Source organism: Plasmodium malariae (genome assembly GCF_900090045.1).
Source record: "Plasmodium malariae genome assembly, chromosome: 2".
In the NCBI taxonomy this organism is placed as follows: Eukaryota; Apicomplexa; class Aconoidasida; order Haemosporida; family Plasmodiidae; genus Plasmodium; species Plasmodium malariae.
Window position 1 is genome coordinate 762022 of NC_041776.1, and position 23233 is coordinate 785254.

At 21.5% G+C, this 23233-nt stretch overlaps 4 protein-coding genes across 4 annotated transcripts; 3 read left to right on the forward strand and 1 right to left on the reverse strand.

Moving 5' to 3' along the window:
- Nucleotides 1-2348: 2348 nt before the first annotated feature.
- PmUG01_02025400 (conserved Plasmodium protein, unknown function) lies at nucleotides 2349-2965 on the forward strand (the record flags this gene model as incomplete). The annotated part of the gene is made up of 2 exons (XM_029008734.1): nucleotides 2349-2642; nucleotides 2885-2965. The coding sequence occupies 2 exons, from the start codon at nucleotides 2349-2351 to the stop codon at nucleotides 2963-2965; spliced, it is 375 nt and encodes a 124-aa protein (XP_028860264.1).
- A 1395-nt stretch (nucleotides 2966-4360) lies between these two features.
- Nucleotides 4361-5203, reverse strand: PmUG01_02025500 (conserved Plasmodium protein, unknown function; the record flags this gene model as incomplete). Its single annotated transcript, XM_029008735.1, has 1 exon — nucleotides 4361-5203. The coding sequence occupies one exon, from the start codon at nucleotides 5201-5203 to the stop codon at nucleotides 4361-4363; it is 843 nt and encodes a 280-aa protein (XP_028860265.1).
- Nucleotides 5204-8143: 2940 nt separating this feature from the next.
- Nucleotides 8144-9909, forward strand: PmUG01_02025600 (Plasmodium exported protein, unknown function; the record flags this gene model as incomplete). The annotated part of the gene is made up of 2 exons (XM_029008736.1): nucleotides 8144-8254; nucleotides 8602-9909. 2 exons carry the CDS (start codon nucleotides 8144-8146, stop codon nucleotides 9907-9909), a joined length of 1419 nt encoding a protein of 472 aa, XP_028860266.1.
- Nucleotides 9910-16138: 6229 nt separating this feature from the next.
- Nucleotides 16139-18735, forward strand: PmUG01_02025700 (Plasmodium exported protein, unknown function; the record flags this gene model as incomplete). The annotated part of the gene is made up of 2 exons (XM_029008737.1): nucleotides 16139-16339; nucleotides 16801-18735. The coding sequence occupies 2 exons, from the start codon at nucleotides 16139-16141 to the stop codon at nucleotides 18733-18735; spliced, it is 2136 nt and encodes a 711-aa protein (XP_028860267.1).
- Between the last annotated feature and the right edge of the window lie 4498 nt (nucleotides 18736-23233).

Here is a 23233-nt window from a genome sequence, read left to right on the forward strand (position 1 = left end):
TCTAAGCTATTTAATGTTAACTGTACGAGAAAAAAAAATTTTCGTATGATATACGTTATTCGCAAAAAAGCTAAGCTGAAAATTTTAAAAAATTTTATTGAATTCCTTTTTTAAGATCCTTTTTTAGTGCTTAAAAAAGTAAAAAAAATAAAGTCATAGAAACGGAAAAACAAAAAAGAGAAGGATGAAAAGGATAAAAAAGAGAAGAATTGTACTATGTTAATATTGCACTTAGAAATTATATGAATAGGTAATTAATTGTTTTTCTAAATTTATAACAATTTTATAAGGCCTTTTTAAAAAGTCTTTGCAATTTTTTCTTTTTTTTCTCAACCTTAAAATTAATTTTATGCTATTTTTATCATATAACTATTATGGAAGGAAATGGTCTTTCAACATTTAGCCCAACCAAAAATTTTGCTTCAGTTTTTTCTTATTTTTTTATAATAAGAAACTGTTGCATATTTTGTTTGTTCTATTATGTATAGTTTTAGTGTGAATTCGTTTGCAGATATATCAATCCTCCTTTAGTGAATATAAATCAGCTAAATGGTTTTCAAAAGATACGCTAAATTAATTTGCACATTTCACAATTTTTTAAATGCTTAGTTTATTTTGCACTACGTATTTTACCGTTTAGGAACTAAGTAATTTCAGAACTGTAAAAGAGAGTATTACTTTATTTAAAACTGCGCGGTTTACTATATTTTGTACTTTTGCGTGATTTACTTAATAAAGCATTAAAGATGTTTGCTTTAATTCGTGTATTTTTGTACTACTGTTTACTCAATAAGTAGTGATGGGCATTTTTTATAATTTTTTTTATTTAATAATAAAAAATATATGACATGAATAATGACTATACATGATATGTCGAAGTGTAGGAAGGGCATAACTTTTCTGAAAGTAAATATAAAGTAATTATACATTGCCGAAGAGTGTGCTTATATTATAATGATATAATTATGCATATGTTACTGTGTATTAAGTTTGTTGTATATAATACTTAACTGCTTTATAAATATAAGAACTCAAATGTTACATATGTTTATAAGTACGTATACATATGAATGGTTCGAAGCGTAGATTTGTTTGGTTGCAAAAATTTTTATATACTCCTAAAATAATATATAATTTAGAAGTAATAAAGATAAAAAAGAAATTAAAAAGACATAAAAAAAGGGTATGGTAAGTACTGTTTAATAGATTAAAAAATAAAATTAAAAAGAACCACAAAAAAAGTTCTTTATAAAAGTTTTTTTCAATTTTTTGCTCTCACAATTGTTCTATATATATATATTTAAATATAAAGTAAGAAAGTCTATTTTTTTATTAATAATCATTTTAACCTACTATTATAACATAATGTACAGATAGAAATAAATACTATCAAGCAGATTTTTTATTAAATACTTTTTTTTTTTTCATGCTTGGCCATGCTACAACTTTTTTTATTATTGTTGTTCTGAGTTGTATGTAATATTTGTGTTTACCATATTAGAACCTATTTTTTATTATTTTTAAATAATAAAATATTATATTTAAAAAGTCCTCCCAATATATTACCATTTTGTTATAAATGTGTTTTCATCATTTTGATGAAACACCCTATTTTGAATTTTTGTTTTTTTGTTTTTCTTTATATATACCATATCTTATTAATTTAAATAAACTGCACAAAGGATGCAACAGACGAACGAAAAAATTTAATATGTTTGAAAATATAACTTATATAAATATACTAAAATTTTACAAAAGTACAGAAAATTTTTATTCTGTTATTTATTTTTGTTTATTTATTTTCTTATATTTTATTTACTATTTTTTTTTCAGTAAGCATATATAATTCTTCCATCACTTGCGTGGTTTCTGCTTTTTTTTAATTTGTTATGAAACACGAAAAAGTTAAAGTTTTAAAAATTTAATTTTTCGTATAGCAGTTGATATTTGGCACTGTATATAGTTGTTATTTATTTAGAATAATTTTATATTTTATAGTTTTTTTTATAATAGATTGTACATTTTTTAATTTAAAAACACATTTAAAAAGCAGCCTCCACCTAATGAAGCTGATATGAAGTTATTATTATAAAATGACACAGCACACTTTTTCATTTTTTTAGCTTATTTGGTAATTTTTTTTTTTTTATAGTATTGTTTTTTTTATGTAAAATTATAATTATCATTTGATTATTATCTGTAAATTTTGTAAATATATTTGATAACTTCGAAAAAGTAACTAATGCAAAACTGTGAAAACGTATATATTTTATAATTATATACGAAAAAAAAAAAAAATAATAATTTGGTGCATTTTTTTGTAAAAATAAAATATACTTTCATGAAGAATGGAATTAGATGATATAAATGGTAGGTTTCTAAAAGATAAACAATTTTTTCAAAATGGAAAGCAGATCAAAGTAAAAGATAACAAAATGGTGGACATTCCTAATACATCTTTATACAGTAACTATAATATGGTACAGGAGGAAAAAAGTAATTTGTTTTTAAGTGAACAAAATATTTTAAATTCAGATAGAAAAGATATAGAATTAAAGAGTAGAATGAGAAATAATACGTACATGGAAGGCAGATTTTACATCTTTTTAGTTCTTTTTATTTCTTTCTATGCCCTTTTAGTAGTAAGGGATTAGTTGAGGGTTTTTAGATTAAATTTAAATGCATGTGTATACGCGTGTATATATATATATATATTTGTATTTTTATACATATATGTATTTACGTACTTATATATGCAATGTAGTTGTGAGGCTCTTCTTTGCCCCATTTATATTTTTCATATATTTACTATTAACACTTTACACGAAAAATAGTTATTGTGCACGGTTTATAAAACAATTAATTTTTACTTTTCGTAACACAGAATTTCATTCGTAAGGGTCTAGGTTTTATTTCAATTAGTCATAGGTTAGCGAATATTGATGGAGGAAGCCTTACTATGTAAACCATAAAGTTGGAAGATAAAAGTTTAAGGGTATTTATTTTAGCTAACCACAGTGCTTAACAAATTATACAATATGTTAACTGAGATTTAGGAGAAAAAAAAAAAAAAAAAATGACAGAAAATGATAATTAAAAAGGAGACCAATTACAAATTCAGGGGAGCAAATAACGTACTATGAATAATATCATAGGTAGCAAGTCATTACAAGCATAAATATATTATAGATCATAAATAGTTGTACAAGGATCAAATGAACATAGATATGTTTTGTTAATATGATTTTTCAATGTATCATTTTTCTGTACATATTTTTTTGTATATTTGTCAATAAAACTATTTAGGATTTTTTTTTGTTTTTTTTAATTAATTGTTCAACCGACTTTTTAATTTTTTTAGTAATGTTTTGATTTTGTTTTTTATTTTATTTTTTTTCATTAAATTTAACTTTATTGTTTTTGTATCTGAAAGAAAATAATAGAAGTAATATTTTCCAAATTTAGAAGGAAATGGATATACTTAAATGGGCCCTCAGTTTATATACCATTAATTTGGTGGGTACCAAGAGCAAAAAATTAGTGAACGTTGTATTAATACCTATGTGAATGTGCTGGGATATATATATGTTAATCTTAATGAGATAAAACTCTTTGTTCCCTATACTTAGCATTAAAATAATAACAGAGGCTGAAGGGAGAAATAATTATTACCGACGAATATTTTTTTTGCTTTAACCTCAAATTATATTTATATCTGTGGAGGGCTGAGATAAAAATAGTACGCATTAAATATTGAAGTGTCAAAGGTGTGACTATAATTATTTTGTAGTGAAAAAGTTTACGAAAATTTTAATTAAAAATGTATTATATAATTAATAAAAATGTTATGCATGAATCAAATTAGAAATGCACACAACATAGTAATATATATGTATTAACAAAAAAGAATGGGTTTTTTTAATATATATTTTTTTTGTTTGTTTACTAAAAAATTAAAGTTATAAAAAGATGAATCCGTTTTATGCTTAAAAAAAAAAAAAAGAATTAACACAGCAATAATATGATTCATAGATTAATCACTTAAATTTTTTTAAGAGAAAAAAACTATTTTGTATATAAACCATTGGAATCATAATACATAAACTAGATGATATTTTCAATAGATTTCATATCTTTTCTTTGTCTACTAAAAAAATTTTGCTTCTTATTTTATAAAGTATTTTGATCCCCATTTTTGCCTGCACGCTGATATATTAGTGCACCATATATATCTATATAGGTGTATATATATATGTATGTGTTAATGTACAGGCGGAGCCCCAAATAAATCACCTCTTGACTGCATAACAACTTTTCTGGGGTTTCTTTTTTTTCTTATAACGCCTACAGCCAATTTTGTTCACTGGCGTTGATTTAGCCCCTTAAACGCTTCTTTATCTTTCTCATTCTTTTGCTTTGCAAGTTTTTCCGTTTGTGCTGTCCACTTATCAATGGACGATTGAAGAAATTTATTATACTCAGATAGAAAAGGTGTTTTATATGTATCTATTAAAGAATATTTTAAAGAACTGTAAACTTCTTTGCACGAATTTGATATTGTTTTTAAATGAAGAATGGATGTATGAAGTAGGTCGTCCTTGTGTCTTAGTGTATTTAAGATATCACTAAAATAATGAACCCAAATAGTCCATTTTTCCTTTTTCCACTGAGGATCCATATTTTGTGTTAATTTATTGTTAGCCCAATTACTATGCATATTTTCAAAAGCTGCATCAAATTGTCTATCCCTGTATTCATAGTAGTCGTCCCTATAAGAAGCACATATTTCGTTATACACTTCTTGCTCTACTCGTTTTGGCTCATTTGTTTCATATAAATCATTAATAATGTATTCAGCTATATCTAGAATATAAAATTCTGACAAAGGGGATTTATTATTTTTTTCTGAGTTCTCTCTCAGAACATTAACTAAATCATCTTTAGTCTCTAATAGAATTTGCTTCTTCTCGGTAGTAATATTTTTAAAATGTACACTAGCTTTTTTTGTCATTGCATACTTAAACTTAATAAAGGTAATATATTCCTTTAAATTATGTATAGTATTAATAGACAAAAGTTTATTTATTTCTTTATCACTCAAGGGAACACCTGACAATAATTCCCTTTTAGATGTTATACATGGAACATACAAAATATAATTAAAAAAGTACAACAAAAAAAAAAATTCTCTACAAAAAGTCATATTAACGTAATGGGCATAATAACAGGAAGTAGTAAGGCATTAATTTTTTGGTTAAGTTTTTATCAATAAATACATATGAAACGTAAATATCGAGTGAATTGTTGTACATTATAACATCTCACAAGGTAGTAAAATGGAGGTACTTTTTTCCTTTATTTTTTGCATTATATATTAAAATATATATATGTATATGTATCTATTTTTTTTTTTTTTTTTTCTTTTTAGCACATTTTATGAAGTTATTATTTGTAATATTTTCACAAGATGGTTCTGTTCTTCTTTACATATTAAACTGTTTTTCTGTTAGACTACAGATTTGTTTTATTGATATTTTGGATTTACTTTTTAGCATTCCTACTACTGTCATTGTTAACTTTATTTCGAACATACATTATTTTTATTAAACCGAAAGAGTAAAAAATGTCTTTTATGGTATTAGAAAGGTACAAACATATATATGCAAATACATTTACGTGCGCATACATACATACACACACACATATATACTTATGTATATATTATTGTAGCACTGCACATAGTTGCAGTTGTTTTAATTATTTAATATACCTACTAACCTCCAAAAAAAATAACAAGTAACCTAATCATTGAGAATTTTATGAATTAAAAATACCGGAATATCAATAAACTTATAACAAAAAATATATGAGTCCTACTGTGTCATACGCATACATATGCTTATTAAAAAAATAATACCTCTAATAAAAATGGGATTTGAAAAATACTGTTTTATTTATATCGTTAAGACTATTGCGAAGGCACATGAAATATTATAATAAAAAGGTGCAATTTCTATTTCTACTTTTATATTTAAAAAAAAAAAAATCACTATTAGAATAGGCATGCAATACAATAGCATCATATTAACATCAACATTCATTTATTACGCTATGTAATACGGGTAAAAAAAAAAGAAAAGAATAACTGAACATATTGTAAAAGGGTAAAATAAAATAAAATAAAAATAACAGTATCCCAAGTATTCTAATTTTATAAATTATAAAATACTACATACATAATATAGAATTTATATATATATATATATATTTTTTTTTTTTATATGTTTTGTTAATAGCTTATGTATAAAAATGCTTTGGGCGCTTTCGTTTTTACCTAAACAATGTATTAAGAGAAAATGCGCATACTAAAATATTTGTTGTAATAAAAAAGCTATTCAACATTTCGTATGCCATGTAGCACTTGCTCATTTTAGTAATGCTTACGGACTTATGTAGACATTTTACATATGTATATAAATAATAATATATATAACGGTTAATAATTGGTGAAAATCTAAGAATTAAAGTTTTAATTTATCATAATACTGTTAAATAAGGAATGTGAATTTAATATACCTACACTTTTTAATTTACCCAAAATCACAGTAAATTTTATTATATAATTTTATAAAATTAACAAATATATTGCACGACTTCAATTATTTTTTATTTATATAAAAAACTCAGTATTCCCCCCCTTCTAAATTATTATTACTAAATATACAGTTTAAGCAACCTTGAGGTATTGTGATATAACATTTATTTTTCTTATTTTTTCTTTTTTCTTTAAATTTTCACCTTTATTTAAAAATTTTTTTTTCAACTTTCATTTTTTTTAATTTTTTTTTTGTTTTTTGATAAAATTATTTTATATAAACACAACTATATTTTCTTTTTTTGTAATTGTTTTATAATAAAATTCTCTTAATTTACATATAAATTCGTTCCATACAATTTTTCTGTATGCAATAATTTTTTTTATTATTTAAAATTTTTCATCTGAACGGTAACTAGTAAAATAGAACTGCGAACATATATATATATATTATTCAATATGTTATAATTAATTTTGTTCACGTTGTTATATATATTACACGCACAAAAAAAAATCTAAAAAATAGCATTGCTTAACCTAATAATTAAAAATTATTCCCACAGTATGAATAAGGAAACATTGCTCTTTTTACTCTCATAAATCAATATATATTTAAAAATGTACTTATCCGTAAATACAATGTTAAGCGAATTATTATTAACTATACATATATATACACAAACAATAACTATTGCCTAATTATTTGTAAAAAAAAAAATATTTTATCTGATTTTATTAGATAAATAATTATGCGCGCTTTCTGTCATAACAAAATTAATGCATTATATATTAGTAACATAAAAAAAAAAAAATGTATATAAATACGTATACATACGTATCAACCTAATTATAAAGAAAATACTGTGAATGTTACAGTTTTTACGTATATGTTATGAATACTAAATAAACTTAATATATTAAACAACAATTTTGTTGCTTTTTATTTTTAATAAACAACAAAAGCAAACATTTAAAATTATTTTTTAAAAAAATTTAGCCCATATTTTTTTTATGTACCTTTTTTTTATTTTATATATTGAGAACATGCATGCTTTTTAAAAATACTAGAAACTTATTCTTAAGACCGTATTTTATTTTTTTTTCCTAAATAATAATTTTATATATTAGGTTATACTGTAGATAAAGTATGTTCAAATTATAGCAAAATATATCACGTATGTAAAAAAGGCAATTTTTTTAATTTTGAAAAAAATATTAATTTAACTTTTTCAATTAATTGCTAATTTACAATAAATATATAATACTATGTATAATAATTATGTAAAAAAGCTTGAAATAAAAATTAAAAAAGAAATTTTAATTATATTTTATAATTGAATTTTTTTTTTTTTTAGAAGAATAAATATTAAAATTTTAAGTAATTTTAATGTTTATATATATGTTTAAATATATTTTAAAAATATATAATAATAGTAATAAATAAATTAATAAAATATATATATTACAAATATTTAGGAAAAGCTTGAAAAAAAAAAAATTAGATTTTAGTTTAAAAGCCCGTAAAAGATTATTAGTTGCGTTAGAAAAATGGCTACCTTGAAAAAATATAATTCCAAGGAAAAGATGAATACTTTATCACGTGTTGCTAAATTTATCGCATTTTCATGCTTACTTTATATATTGCAGTGTTCCAATAATGTAAGGAAAAAGATATAATTAGATAAAATATAATCATTAATTGTTATTATATACGCTTTTAATATGTATGCCTAATATAATATATACACCTAATTTATATATGAATATACATAACACGTATACCTAATATATATTATATCTACGTAATAATGATGTATATATATATTTATATATAAATTAGGGTTGCTTTATCTTTTTATTTAAATTTTTTTTTATAAATAAAAAAAAAAAAAATGACTCCGAAATATGAAAAATATATAGCTAATAATATAATAATATATATACATACATATTTTTCTTTTTTTCTAAATTGAATTTTTACCAAAAATTTTGAATATTATTAATAGGGTGCGTATGAGAATTCTTGCAATAAGTGTTGTAGAAAAAATGAATTTGACTTAAAATGTAAGAGATTATTAGCCGAATCAACAAATGAAGATGGATCCGAAAAAAATGTTTTTAAAGATCTATTAAATGGATTATCAGATTCATGTGAAAAACAAATGGGAAACGAAATAATACCGAAAATTGATGAATTTACACAATTATTAAAGGATAATTATGAAAAAGAATTAAAACCCAAAATTGATGAATTGACAGGAAAAATTAAGGATAATATTGACAAGGAAATAAAACCAAAACTTTGTGAATTTAAAGAAAAATTAAGAGAGTTAGAAGAGGGGCTTGAAAAGGAATTGTGTGAGGTATGTTATGATGATGAAAATAATGAAGATGTAAGCAAAGATGAAAATTCTAATGATGAGTTGAATTTGCCAACCGTTGATGACGTTGCAGAAGAAGTTTATGATAAATTATCAGAATCAGAATGGGACATGCATAGTAAATATGAAGAAGTAAAGGAAGAATTGATGAACAAATTAAAGGATATTCAAAAGGAAATAAAACCAAGAATAGATGATATAACCAAAAAATATTTGACTGAACTTGAAGTTCAAGTGAAACCTAAAATGGAAGATTTAGCATCAAAATTTAAAGACATACAAGTTGAATTGAGACCCAAATTTGATGAATTAAAAGAATGTTTAAGAAAAGATATTGAAAAAGAAGTAAAACCAAAAATGGATTACTTAAAAGAAAAAATAAGTACCATTGAAAAAGAAGTAATACCTGAATTGTCTAAATTCTCAGGTAAAATGAAAAATTTGGAAGAAGAAGTAAAACCAAATATTGATTCATTAAAAGAAAAATTTAAAAATTTTGAAGCACAAGTAAAACCAAAAGTATCAGAATTTGCTGATAAACTTAAAGTAGAAATTGACGAGGAGTTGAAAAATAAAATTGACGATGTATTTAAAAAAGTGTTAGGGGAATGTGAAACTGACATTAAAAGTAGAATAAGTGATTTTGGAAAACAAGTTAAAGATGAAATTGAAAATGAAGTGAAACCAGCGGTTAAAGATTTAAAAGACACTTTAACACAAAAATTAACTGAAATGGACGAGGAAATTACACCATATGTGGAAGATACTTTAAGAGAAAGTTTAGATAAAATTTGTGAATGTATACCTCAAACCAAAGATGATTTAAATGAAGTTGGTAAACACATAAAGGAAGGATTGAAATCATGTGCAAAAAGTTTTGATTCAACATTATCCGGTAAAGGTTGGTTACGAGGATTCAAAAATCTTTTTTAAAGTTTTACGTAGAGATACAGACATACACACATATATATATATGTATATATAGGAACCAATGTGTAAATATGACTTGATCTATTTTAGGTAGATTTCGCTACAAAAAGAAATCACATTACAGTTGGATGCGTATTGGTAGAAGCAGTATTTATCTGTTTATTATTTTACATGTATTTTTAATAGATATAAATGTTTATGATGCTATTTTTTATTTTTTTATTTTAGTGATGCATAAAAATACCATTGGGTTATATAATGGATATATATTAATATTTAAGAGAAAAGAACGTAAAAAATTTTCCTGAAAATTAAAAAACCTTTTTTTAATTTTTTGGAGAAAATATGAGTTAATATTAACATGGGATAGGAATTAAAACCAAATACTGAATATATATGTAGCCATATATAAGTATGTATATGTAATATGTATATATATATATATATATACATGTTTATTGCCTTTTAGAAATGAATACATACAAAAGGATAAACTACCCATTGATTTCAAAGATAACATGAACTTTTTTATATAAACGTTCTTATAATCAATACTGAAAAAAAAATAAATATTATATATGTAATTTTGTCAATTGATATATGAATTTTTTCCAACTTTATTACTTTTTTGTATTATGCCTTTTTGCTAAACTGTGCTATATAATTCGCTGCACTGTCGTAGTCTAATTCTGTATTACGTACGTTCTACCGTGTTTGGATTTAATTTAACACCTAATATTTTATACCAAGAGTAACCTTATATATATACTATATATTACTTAAAGAAAGGTATTTACATATCGTGTCTATATGTTTTTATATACACTGATATGTATAATATAAAATGTATGTTGTGTATGTTATGCATACAGCACATTGATTGAAATGGTATTTTGAATGAAATAGCAATTGAAGTCCTGGAATAGCACTTTCATTTTTATGTACAGGAATGGAAAGTTATTTTTATATTTTATTATTTAAAATAATAATATTATAATTCAAATGAATTTTTTGGTTGATAATTTTAATTTAAACATATGATGAGAATGTGCAATATAATAATATATATATTTAAACTTTAAAGTGAATACTATATATGAAAGGACTTTTCTTTTATTTTTACATAAATTCATAAATCCTTAAATCAAAAATAAATTTTATTGAAGAACTGTTATTAAGAGATAGAAATTTTTTACGAAAAAAAAAAAAAGAAAATTCATAAGAGTTATATAGCAAGTTTTATCTGATTCATCCTATTAGAAATGATTAGCAGTATTACAGTATTCCTATTTTATTTTATTATATTGTGGGCGAATATCTTTCTTTTTAGGAGTTATAAATAAGTGATACAACATTTGCTAATTAAATTATATGTGATTTAAGATTTTAAAACTTTTATATATAGTTAAGCGCAAAAATAAAGTAATACTTTTTTTTTTTATTTGTTTTAAATATATAATTGTTCAAATGAAAGGGGTGATTTCTAGTTATTTGTGTTTATATAAATGTATAATGTGTAAATGCGATAAGAAACTAGTGATAACAATGTTAATAAAGATATTACATTGAAGTAATTTCACTTGACATGATATATACTTTTACGTAAATTCATAATGGCTAATTTGAATTTTTTTTCCAGAAATTAGAGGGAGAAAACAAGAAATATAATAAAAAATAAAAAAGAATAAGAAACAAAATGGTAAAATAAAGGGTAAAATAAAGTATAAATTTAAGCATTAATTAAAAAAATTTCGCAGGCTTTGCAAAAGTTATTAGACACAAGTTTATCAATTAATTTTACAAAGTACGTTTATAAAATGTGTGTATATGAGACTAATAATAATTAATAACAGTAATGGATGTTTAAAGCATTTGAAAATCGAAAATGAAATGATTTTTACAAAAGGAAAAAAGATAGAAAAAGAAATAGAAGGATTTTCTTAATTCTTACCCTTCGTAGTTATTGCATATATATTTTTAATCTGAAAGTAAATGAAGTGTCAACATAAAAAAAGGAAAATATATATTACTTTATTTTTAAAAATTTTATTTTACTTATATATATTATAAGAGTATATAATATTAAAAAGCTCATACTTTTTAGGCAACTTAAAACAAAAATATATTTTATTATATTTTTTTGCAACTGTTTTTTGAATATAGAATTAATGAAGACGTATAATAAAAATTTAGAACTTGTGGAAAACTTATATATATTATTTTTCAAGAAGTTTATTTGTTATTATATAAACATATCTCCTTTTTTCAAAATGTCGTTAATTACTTATTCTTCGTGAATAATGTATTATTGTAGAAGTAATATAAAACCAAAAAATTGTACTTTGCATATTAGCTTAATCTCTATTATAATTCTATCATTATAAATGCATATATTTATATGCATACAAATTAGGTACAAGTATTACGTATTTCTATATATAATTTTATTTGTTAAAAAGTAATTATTTTTTTTGCACCATATTTTTTGCCTTACACATGGTGAGCTCATTGTGTATGTATTGAGGTATATGTGCAAACTATATATTTTTTAGATAAATACTATATTATTATTTTTATTATTTTTTTTTTTATTCTGTTCCCCTTTCAAATACTTTTTTTCTACATCAATTTTACTTATGAAAGATGAAAGAAATTAAAATTATCGTTTTCATCCGTTATATATATAGTATTCTTAATTGATGACACTAAAATTTTGGAGTTTAATCAAGCAACCCCCCTTAAGGGAAATTTTTATTATTAGGTTCTTTTATTTTTTAATAATAAAATCTTAATATTGAAAGTACGTTACCCATAATATACTTACACATGATATAATTTTATTAGTATAAATTTACTATTATTATTTTATTAATATAATTTTACTATAATTTTAATATAATTTTACTATAATTTTAATATAATTTTACTATAATTTTAATATAATTTTACTACTATATTTTAATTATTATAATTGTGGTGACATATTTTCAGTTAAACAATTTAACTAACACTTTTATTAAAACATTTTTTGTAATATAATTTTTTTTTTAAAGTAAAATTTTTTCATTCTTATTTTTCCAATTAAAACAAAAGTAATAATATAAGAACATTAAAATTTTGGTAATTTTAAAAACCCATGTGTAACCAAATTTTCCTATAAAAAATTTGTTATATTTAAATTGACTTAAAATTAATGTAGTTGGCTAAAAATATTTAAAAACATTTCGAAGACAATATTACATATATGCAAATTTCAACAATATATATAGGGATAAATGATAATTTTTTTCATACGAATTAAATTATTTTTATTTTAGACAAATATTGTATAAAAAATCTTTATACTGCGAATATTTCACTTTTATGAAATTTTTCATAAAATATGAATTTCACAACTAACGTATAATTAATTGTGTATAATTTTTTAAAAGATTTTTAAAAAGTAATCTTAAAATATATCTAAAAAGGCTTATACCAAAAAGGACCTTAATAATGGATTAAGCATCGTTAAATTAATAGCGAATTAAAAACTCGTTTACCAAACAAAAAAAAGAAAAAAAAAGTTGTATATATATAAAAGAACATACTTGAAAAAATTAGTATATATAAGGAGGGTCCTGAAAAGTTTCAGTTTTCCCAATTTTCTGTGCTTTTGTAGTGACCAAAAAATGTTAATTTTCATTTTAAATAACGTACTATAAAAATAATGCTTAAAGGATTAAATTGTTTTTAATGTTTATTACCATAATGTTATAAAACTAAAAGTAAATTAGTTCTTCAAACATGAAACATAACTATAAAAACAACCATAAATAGAATAAGTAGTAATTAAAAAAAAATTCCTAATTATCCATATATAAATATATATACAAATATGTACATGTACACATATATATATTACTTCAATTACAAATTACTAAGTAAATAATTGTTTTGTAACATTCATTAACCATATTCATAGTTTACATGAAATATAAATTTTCATTTAGATTATAACAAAATATATACTACTTTAAAATAATATATTTTTGTTTTTTCTTTTTTTATTTTTTTAAACTTACATTTCTAATATTATACTATATTATAACAACCAATTCGAACAAAAACGCATATACACACTTTTATCTATATAATATTCATATATATATTATAATATATTCAATTTTTTTATATCTTAACCATTTTTTAAATAGAATAATATCTATCATATAATTCTTATATTTTATGTAACAATTTTTCCGTACATAAATACAAATTAAAAAATGCTATTTATGTTATTAATTATAAAAAATGGGTAAAAATAAAGTACAATATCTAAGTAGCACATAGTATAGGACTTTAATAATAGTATATATATATCTTTTGGGATTATATAATATATATATTTTTTTTAACAAAATATATTTCATAATGAAAAATTTTCTTTACAACGATAATTTCTAAAACAAACACTAAACATTTTACCTTCATATTGTACAATAAGATATATATATATATATATATTAATATTGCTATATTTTACTCAAAATATGTAAGTCAACATTTGTTATAAGGAATATTATTACTAAATAAAAATTTTCATACTATTATTTAAAATTTTCCTGCAATATATAAAATTATCATATACTATAATTAACATAAAAATTTTATTCGTACATAGTAATTTTATATATAACAAAAAACAAGAACTTTTCAAGCTTATATAAATAATTTCACATTTTAAGTTATTTTTTATATTAATTTATAAGTTTATTTTAAAATTTATATTCTATTTTATAATTTACCGTTACCTTGAAGTTTGCATTTCATTTAGACTTACGTAAGCTTAAATTTATACCTCTTACTATTTTTATTGCATCTTTTCATTTTTCATTTTTATTATCTAATTATATGGATTTAAGAGCTCTATTTAATTTCTTATTTTAATTTAATTTCTTATATATTTATATAAGCACGAAAAATAACAGTATATTTTTATTATTTTTATTAATATTTTTAACCTAATTTATTTATATATATAATTTTATATTTAAGTGTTAATTTTAATTTTGTTTATTATATTTTTTACTTTTCTTTTCTTCTTTTTTTGTTTTATTATTGCATTAATTAGTTCTGTTTTTTTATTTCTTTTCATTAAAAAGAGTTTAATAACATTATTTTTGTGTTAATTTTTTATTGTCCTTTTTGTTTTCTAAGCATTTCTATATATTTTTTTTTAATTTGATAAAATTTGTTATGAATGTGCATAAAAGAAAGATATTAGCAACAGGGCTAATCATTTAAAATTTTATAATACGTTGAAACTTTGAAGATAATTTTTAATTATAAATTAAAAATAAATATCATGAGTTTTCTTTTATTCCATAAAGTTCATGTAATTTTTTGGTAGCTATGGGCAAAATATATTTTATCTAATACATATATGTATTTATTACATTACATGTATGTATATATTTATAAATATTTTATATATAAATATAAAAAATATATTTCGTACAGATTATTTGTATATAATTGTATATATATATTATTATTACGTAGTTACCACATACTTATTCATAATTTGCAGCGGATAGTCCATTCATGTTATGAATTGTTTACTGATAAATATATATATAGAATAATACGTAATATAAGTAATTGCATAATTAAAATATTATAAATAGGTATGATATTTAGAGAGAAAACCTGTTTTTTCTGTATTTATTATTAGTAGCATATTAATTAATTGGTTCTAAATTATATATATAATAATATTTTATTTGTTATTTTTAAATTTTATACTTTATATTTTTAAAAAAGTAATAAAAATTTTCTTTTTTCCAGACAAGAAAATTATGATGGTATAAATAAATAAAATAATATATATCTTACATATATTACTAACAACGGCTGTTTAATTTAATTATTTGTATTATGTATTTGTATATAAACAGCATAAGCATAGATGATAAGACATATATATATATATATATATTTAGTATAATATAGTTTATTTTATTTAACAAAATTATATATATATATATATATATATACACTTCAATTTATATAATATTATATATTACAATATAATATATAAAAACGCGTTTAAATAGTATAAAATAAAATAGTGGTTTTAAAATATGTAACAGCATAATATAAAATATAAAATTATTCTCAATGTTTTGCCATATTTAATGAAAATTATGTTTCGTCTTATAAATTATAATTGTTAAATCTAAAAAAATATAAGATGGAGAAGAAGAAATATGGTACTTTAATAAACAGAATAAGTCATGATATATCCAATACAAAATTAACTAGTAATTTTATGCATTTAGCATTTCCAAGTTTAATGAAAAATCACGTTACAGGAAAAATAAACTTATTGCATATTATTACAAAAATTTGTTTATACTCCCTTATAATAAGTATTCTAGGATGTTCTAATAATGTAATATATATTATTTGATATAATTATATACGTACGTGCGTGTACATATATTTTATATGTATACATATGTATATTTATATGCATATAAATAAAATAGCACTTTTTTTTTTAACAATTTTTATGTATTTTATTATCTCTTACGGATTAATATGTTATTTTATTTTATTGTATTTTTTTACAAAATAAAAAATGCATTGTGATAAGCATATAAATATATAATATGACTATATGTATATATATAATATGAATATATGTATATACATGATGTGAATATATGTATATACATGATGTGAATATATGTATATACATGATGTGAATATATGTATATACATGATGTGAATATATGTATATAGATGATATGAATATATTTACATATATAATATGAATATATGTATATATATTATATAAATATATGCACATATATTTATTTGTACCATTATTTTCTCATAACCCTTTCTTAGTGCACATACTACTGCAACCAAGGGGGTGATAAGAACAATTATAATGACACAAATATAATAGATGATATAAGAGTTATCAGATTGTTAGCACATACCGATGTGCTAAGGAGTGGTAAATATAATGCACCCTACTTTATGAAACCTGGTGATAATAAGGGATATAACAATAATTATAGAGGTACTTCATTTGGGAATCAATATAATAATAATGCACCTTGTGTGCCTACATATAAACCTGTAAAAAAAATTCCGTCATATGTATCTGCATCATATGGAATTACTAATGATGAATATATTCAGAACGATGATGTAAGTAAAAGACTAGCACATGTTGAATCATTATATAGAAACCCAATGGAGTTAAATTATGATTCAGCAAAAACAAAGGGATTAGTAAAACGTCCAAATAAAAGTAATAATGTTCCAAATAAATGTAATAATGATAATAAGGAACATACATTTAGTAAAAATAAGTTGCAAGTGGTGCCAGTGCGAAGTAGTAATAATATTGCTATTACATCATTAAACAGTAAAGATGAAATGGTTGAAGATGAAAATAATGGAAATATGGGAAATTTTGCTAATATAATTATGAGTAATATAAATGAGGTTGAATTAGAAAGGAATCCAGCATTAGAGTTAATAAAAGAAAATATTTTAGATCATGTTTTATCTGCGAATGAAGGGATGAAAAAGAACTTTGATATATTGAAAGAAAATATATCAAATACAATAAAAACTATGGATCAGGAAGGGAAACCCCCAATAGATTTTATTAAGGAAACCATATTAGAAAAATTAGGAGGTATAGAACCAGGTAATGTGAAAGCAAATTTTGAAGAAATAAAAGGAGCTATTATGGATAAAATATCAACAAATATCGAATGTGGAGTGAAACCAACAATTGATAGTTTGAAATTAACTGTAATTGACACATTTGAAGATTTTAACGCTGGGATGAAACCAAAAATTAATGATTTAAAAGATTCTATTAAAGGACAAATTGAAAAAATTGAGAGTGATATGATACCAAAAATTGGAAATACGATAAAAGATTGTATAACAGATAAATTAGAAGGAATTTCCAGTGATATTGAAAAAAAGTCTGAAGTGATATTAGATTCAGTAATGACTAATGTTAAAAATATTTACAATAAAACTCCTAATCCAAAAGATTTAATAGGAAATGTTACCAAATTACCAACAAATATCCAAGGAAAAATACTTGAAAACAAGGTAGTAAAAAACAAAATTGGGAAAGGATTATTTGGCAATCTTAAAAATTGCTTTCATTCATTAGGTGATACAACGAAAGCAATTTTAAGTATTATTTTATCCGTATTTTTTGCAATAGGAGGAATTTTGGGATTCTCTCTTGGTAGCGGATACACAGGAGGTAATGCTGGTGGTGGTATAGGATTTGCAATAGCTTTGGGCCTTGCATATTATGCTATAATAAAATTGTTAAAAATATCAGTTTTTTCTAAGTTTAAAATCAGAGATAAAATTCCATTTTTAAAAAAGTCAAAAGACGAAGAGAAGAAGGACACTCCTCCACCTGAGCCCGCCAAACCGGATACTACAAAATTAGATACCAGAATATCTTCTACTACTAAAACTGCTATTAAGCAACGTGATAGTGCAAAACATGTTACAACTAAACCTATTACTACTAAACCTATTACTACTAAACCTGTTACAACTAAACCTGTTACAACTAAACCTGTTACAACTAAACCTGTTACTACTAAACCTGTTACTACTATACCTGTTACTACTAAACCTGTTACTACTAAATCTGTTACAACTAAACCTGTTACTACTAAATCTGTTACAACTAAACCTGTTACAACTAAACCTGTTACTACTAAACCTGTTACTACCAAACGTGGCCCCAATAAACCTGCAACTCCTAAACGCGCTACAACTAGTTAGAGCTTTTAGATTTTTTTGTACTAAATATATTTATATGTTTTTGTAATATCTACATAAAGGTTATCATTCTGAAACCTTAAATTTAATATATATATTAACATAATATATATAAATATTTAAATACAGAAATCTTATAAATATTTTGTTTTTTTTAATGATTATTGTAATCTTTTTTTTTTGTATTTTTAAGTAAAAAAAAAAAAACTTAAAAAATAAAAAAAAAACATACATACACATATATATATTATAGATATATGTTTGTATATATGTTTATATTATATACATATATTTGTTTTTACATATTATTGCATATATATATCAAAATCAGTTTATATATATAACTGTCAATATTATGTAATTTTCACGATTATTTTGTTCTTGATATTTATCGATATATTTGTATTAAATAATGTGCAAATGTGTATATACTTATAATATACATTGTTTGCTTACCCTTTTGAATTAATTTTTAAAATAACATTTCATAGATAATTAATATTGGAATAATATTTTATTATTTAATACAATTAAATTTTATTGAACTTATTTTTTTTTTATTTTACTTTTTAAAAAATTATTTAATTGTTAATTACTTATACTAGCTTTTAAAATTAACATAATATTTTACCATTTTATATGTATTTTGTACCATTATGGGAAAACAGATAAAAATCTTTTATTGTTATTATTTCGTTTAAGTGATTCACTTAGAAAAATTCTGCTTGAGACTTATCAGAAATTGGTATCAACTTCATTTTTTAAAAAATTGGTGATGGAAACATTTATTATTTTAGAATCATTTACTATTAAGGAATGCATGTTTATGCGTAATTACGTTGTATATATGTAGGTCTATATATGTTAGTTTGTATGTATTTACATATGCATGTTTGTACGTATCTATGTATTGGGTATCTGTGCAGTATGCATATATATATATACGTTTGCATTAAAGTAGTTACCCTATGAATATTCATCAGTATTTGTTATATAATGGAGTTAATAGCTTATCTTAAACGGAACACGTCATAAGTTTCAGCATTTCAATAAATTGAAAAAACAAGCGTATATCCTTTGTTCATTTATATTACTTTACGTAGACGTTTATTTATTAAGATGGTTATGACTGTGAAATATGTTTTAGTTTAAGACTTTTTATGTTAAGAGAATAACAAAAAGAACATGGACGAGATAAAAATCATTTTATTAGTAACAATATGATATCTCCAATATTTATTTTACGAGAATGATTATCTTTAAATATGTTATACAAAATTTGTTTATTTTGACACTGTTATAATCTTTGTATATACCTGTCTTTTTTTTTTTTTTTTTTTATTCCTCTCTTGTTTATATTTATTTATTTCAAAACATTCTTTGGTTTTTAAAATCTTTCATTTAATCACTTTATTACAGTACAAAACTTAAAAAATTTTCTTCTTTTTAATTGAATATTAAGAATAAATTATTATATCTGTTCCTTGGTAAAAATAAATCAAATTAATTTTTATAAATTAAAAAAAAACTTTTATTTATTGACAAATTTAATAGAAACAGTTTGCAACCAAATGAAAAAACATTATAGTCCCAAACAGTTATTACAGAAGTGTATATGTATAAATATATGTATATATATATGTAGCATCCTTAGGAATTTTTCCCATTTAATATTACATATATTGTGTTAATTTCATAAAAATTTGTTCTTTATATGAATTTATTACTCATACTGTTTTATGGAATTATTTGTTTATAGTTATTAATGTATGAATGAATAGCCTAGATTCAATTTATTATCATTGTGACATTACAAAAAGTCTAGTGTTTATATATATATGGTATAAGAATAGGAATAACTTCATATTGATTACTATAAAGAAAAATTTATAGAATAATCCATGGGGTACACTGTAATATTCTTATTTCATTTCATTTTAATTTATTGTTTTTTTTATGTTTTTTGACGTAAAAGTTATTTATAATTTAACTATAATAAAATTAATTTTTTTTCATTTAATTATTTTAATATAGTGAATGTACGTTAAATAAACATTTTTAAAGTAAATATCTTTATGAATCTTCAACTATAGATTAACAAATACACGTAATATAGTAAAACATAAATTATAGTGCTAGGAACAAATGAATATATGTTTTTTTTTCTTGTGAGGTTTTTGGTCAGCTGATTTAACAAAACAGATTATGTTAAAAATTTTTTTGCGTATAAACACATTTACAATGATGACATAAGTCTTAATAAAGACATATAATGAGAAATAGTATAAATAACTCTATTATTAAAAAATAATTACTTTTATATTAATAATATTGATAATTTTTCAGATAAATTGCAAAAGAAAAAAAATGATTACGAAAGTTATAAAAATTTATTAACAAACATATTAATTTTGATCTTTATTTAATTTGTACAAATGAAACATCAATAAAAACAGCTAAGCGGAAATAATGAATATATATTCTGAAGAGATAAGGACACAGAATATAATAAAATATATAACAGTATTTTCTTTTTGAATTATTTATTTCATTAAATGTGAAAAATTTATTAAAATTTATTTTACTTTGTATTTAATTTTAACTGAAGTGGTTCAAATACTTTTTTTTTTTTTTTTTTTTTCCAAATGTTTTTCAATTTATCGCATAAATTTAATTTATGTTTGCTACTACAGCACCATTAGTTTATTACTAGGAATATTTATATTACCTTTATTATTATTTTATTTTTAACTGTGTGAATATATTTAATAATGTTTCATTTACATAATAAATATTTAATATGTGATAAGTTTCATAATGATTAATCTCATTTATTACGTATACACTCAATATTTGAATTAAATGAACAAGAATGCACATTTAGGATATACGAGTAAAAAATAATGCAAGTGTGGTTACATAGAGCTGCACGTGTTTTTTCCTATTTATACGTGCGTAAATATATATATATTTATCTCGCCTAATTTATTCAAGTTCATACATCGGTGAATAACAATCCTATCTTGCATTTATACACAAACAAAATAAATAAAAAAGCAACAATTTTAACAGTAGATCACAAGTGCACTGTTCTAATTTAATTACATGAACATTTTAGAATTATAAATTACAAATTAAAATGGTATGCTAAATTTTTATAAGATGTTAATTTTTTTTTTAATTTTGATGTTCTAATAAGCAGAAGAATAGATACATAAGCCCACATATATATGTATGTATATATATGTACGTAAGCGTTCATAATAATACAAATAGCTAAATAGTTCTATGCTCTGTGTGAAGTATATTAGTATATAAATAATAAATATATTTTTGATTTCATCATTTTTTATTTTAATTTGATATATTGTTTGAAAATAACAAAATTACATTTTGGACGTGGCTGATTATTAAAATAAAGCAAAGTAAAATGTAAGGCATTTTTTAAGTTAATATTATTTAAGCATATGGATAAATTTTAGTAATCAGAAGGAGAATTATAAAAAACAAAAACTTAAACAACAAATTTATCTAATTTCATTTATAATTATATATATAATTAATTACTTTGGGTATTATGAACTTTATACAACAAGTAACATGATTGTAAGATGCTATTACAAATAATATGGACTACACTTTATTATAAGTACTTTTTCCTAATCCGTATTATAAGAAAACAAACATTTTATATAGCATATAACTGCAAAAATAGTGAATCATAAATATAAAGTAAATATTAGTACTCGATTAAAATTTTCAATTTAAAAAAATGTGTATGACTATATATACTATATTGCATATGTGTTATAAAATCTTTTTATTATAATATAAAAAAAGTTTATCTATAGTTGGAAATTATTCAGCAACAATTTTTTCATCATAATTTGTAAAAAAGTTGCTAAGAAAAAAAAAGGTACTTAATAAAAATGTATAAAATACTTATTATAATGATAAAAAAAAGTATATTATTTTCCTGTCAATTTATAATAAATATATATTTACCGTTGTACAAGTAAACTTTACGCATTTAATTATATTTATATTTTATTACATTTTTTTCCTCCAACAATTTTCACATTATTGAAAGTTATAATTTTTATAGCTGCAAAAAATTAATATTATTATAAATAGTATTTATTATTATTAATTATTTTATAATATATATCTCAACTATTAATTTAAAATTACAAATTAGTTTATTAGCAACATTAACTACTATAACTATCATCAAGTTTTTTTTTCTACATAAAATTTTACTACAATACACAACGCCATTATATAAATCGTTAATGATATAATCACATGAAAATTATAAAAGTAAATAATTTAAAAAAAAAAAAAATGAACTTCAAATAAAAAAGTACACTTTAGAAAATATAACAAAAACGAAAATATACCCTTTATAAAAAATTGTGAACTCTATAAAATACAACATTATAAAATAATATTATATACATATGTTAAAAAACTATAATTATTTCGTATATATATATATAAT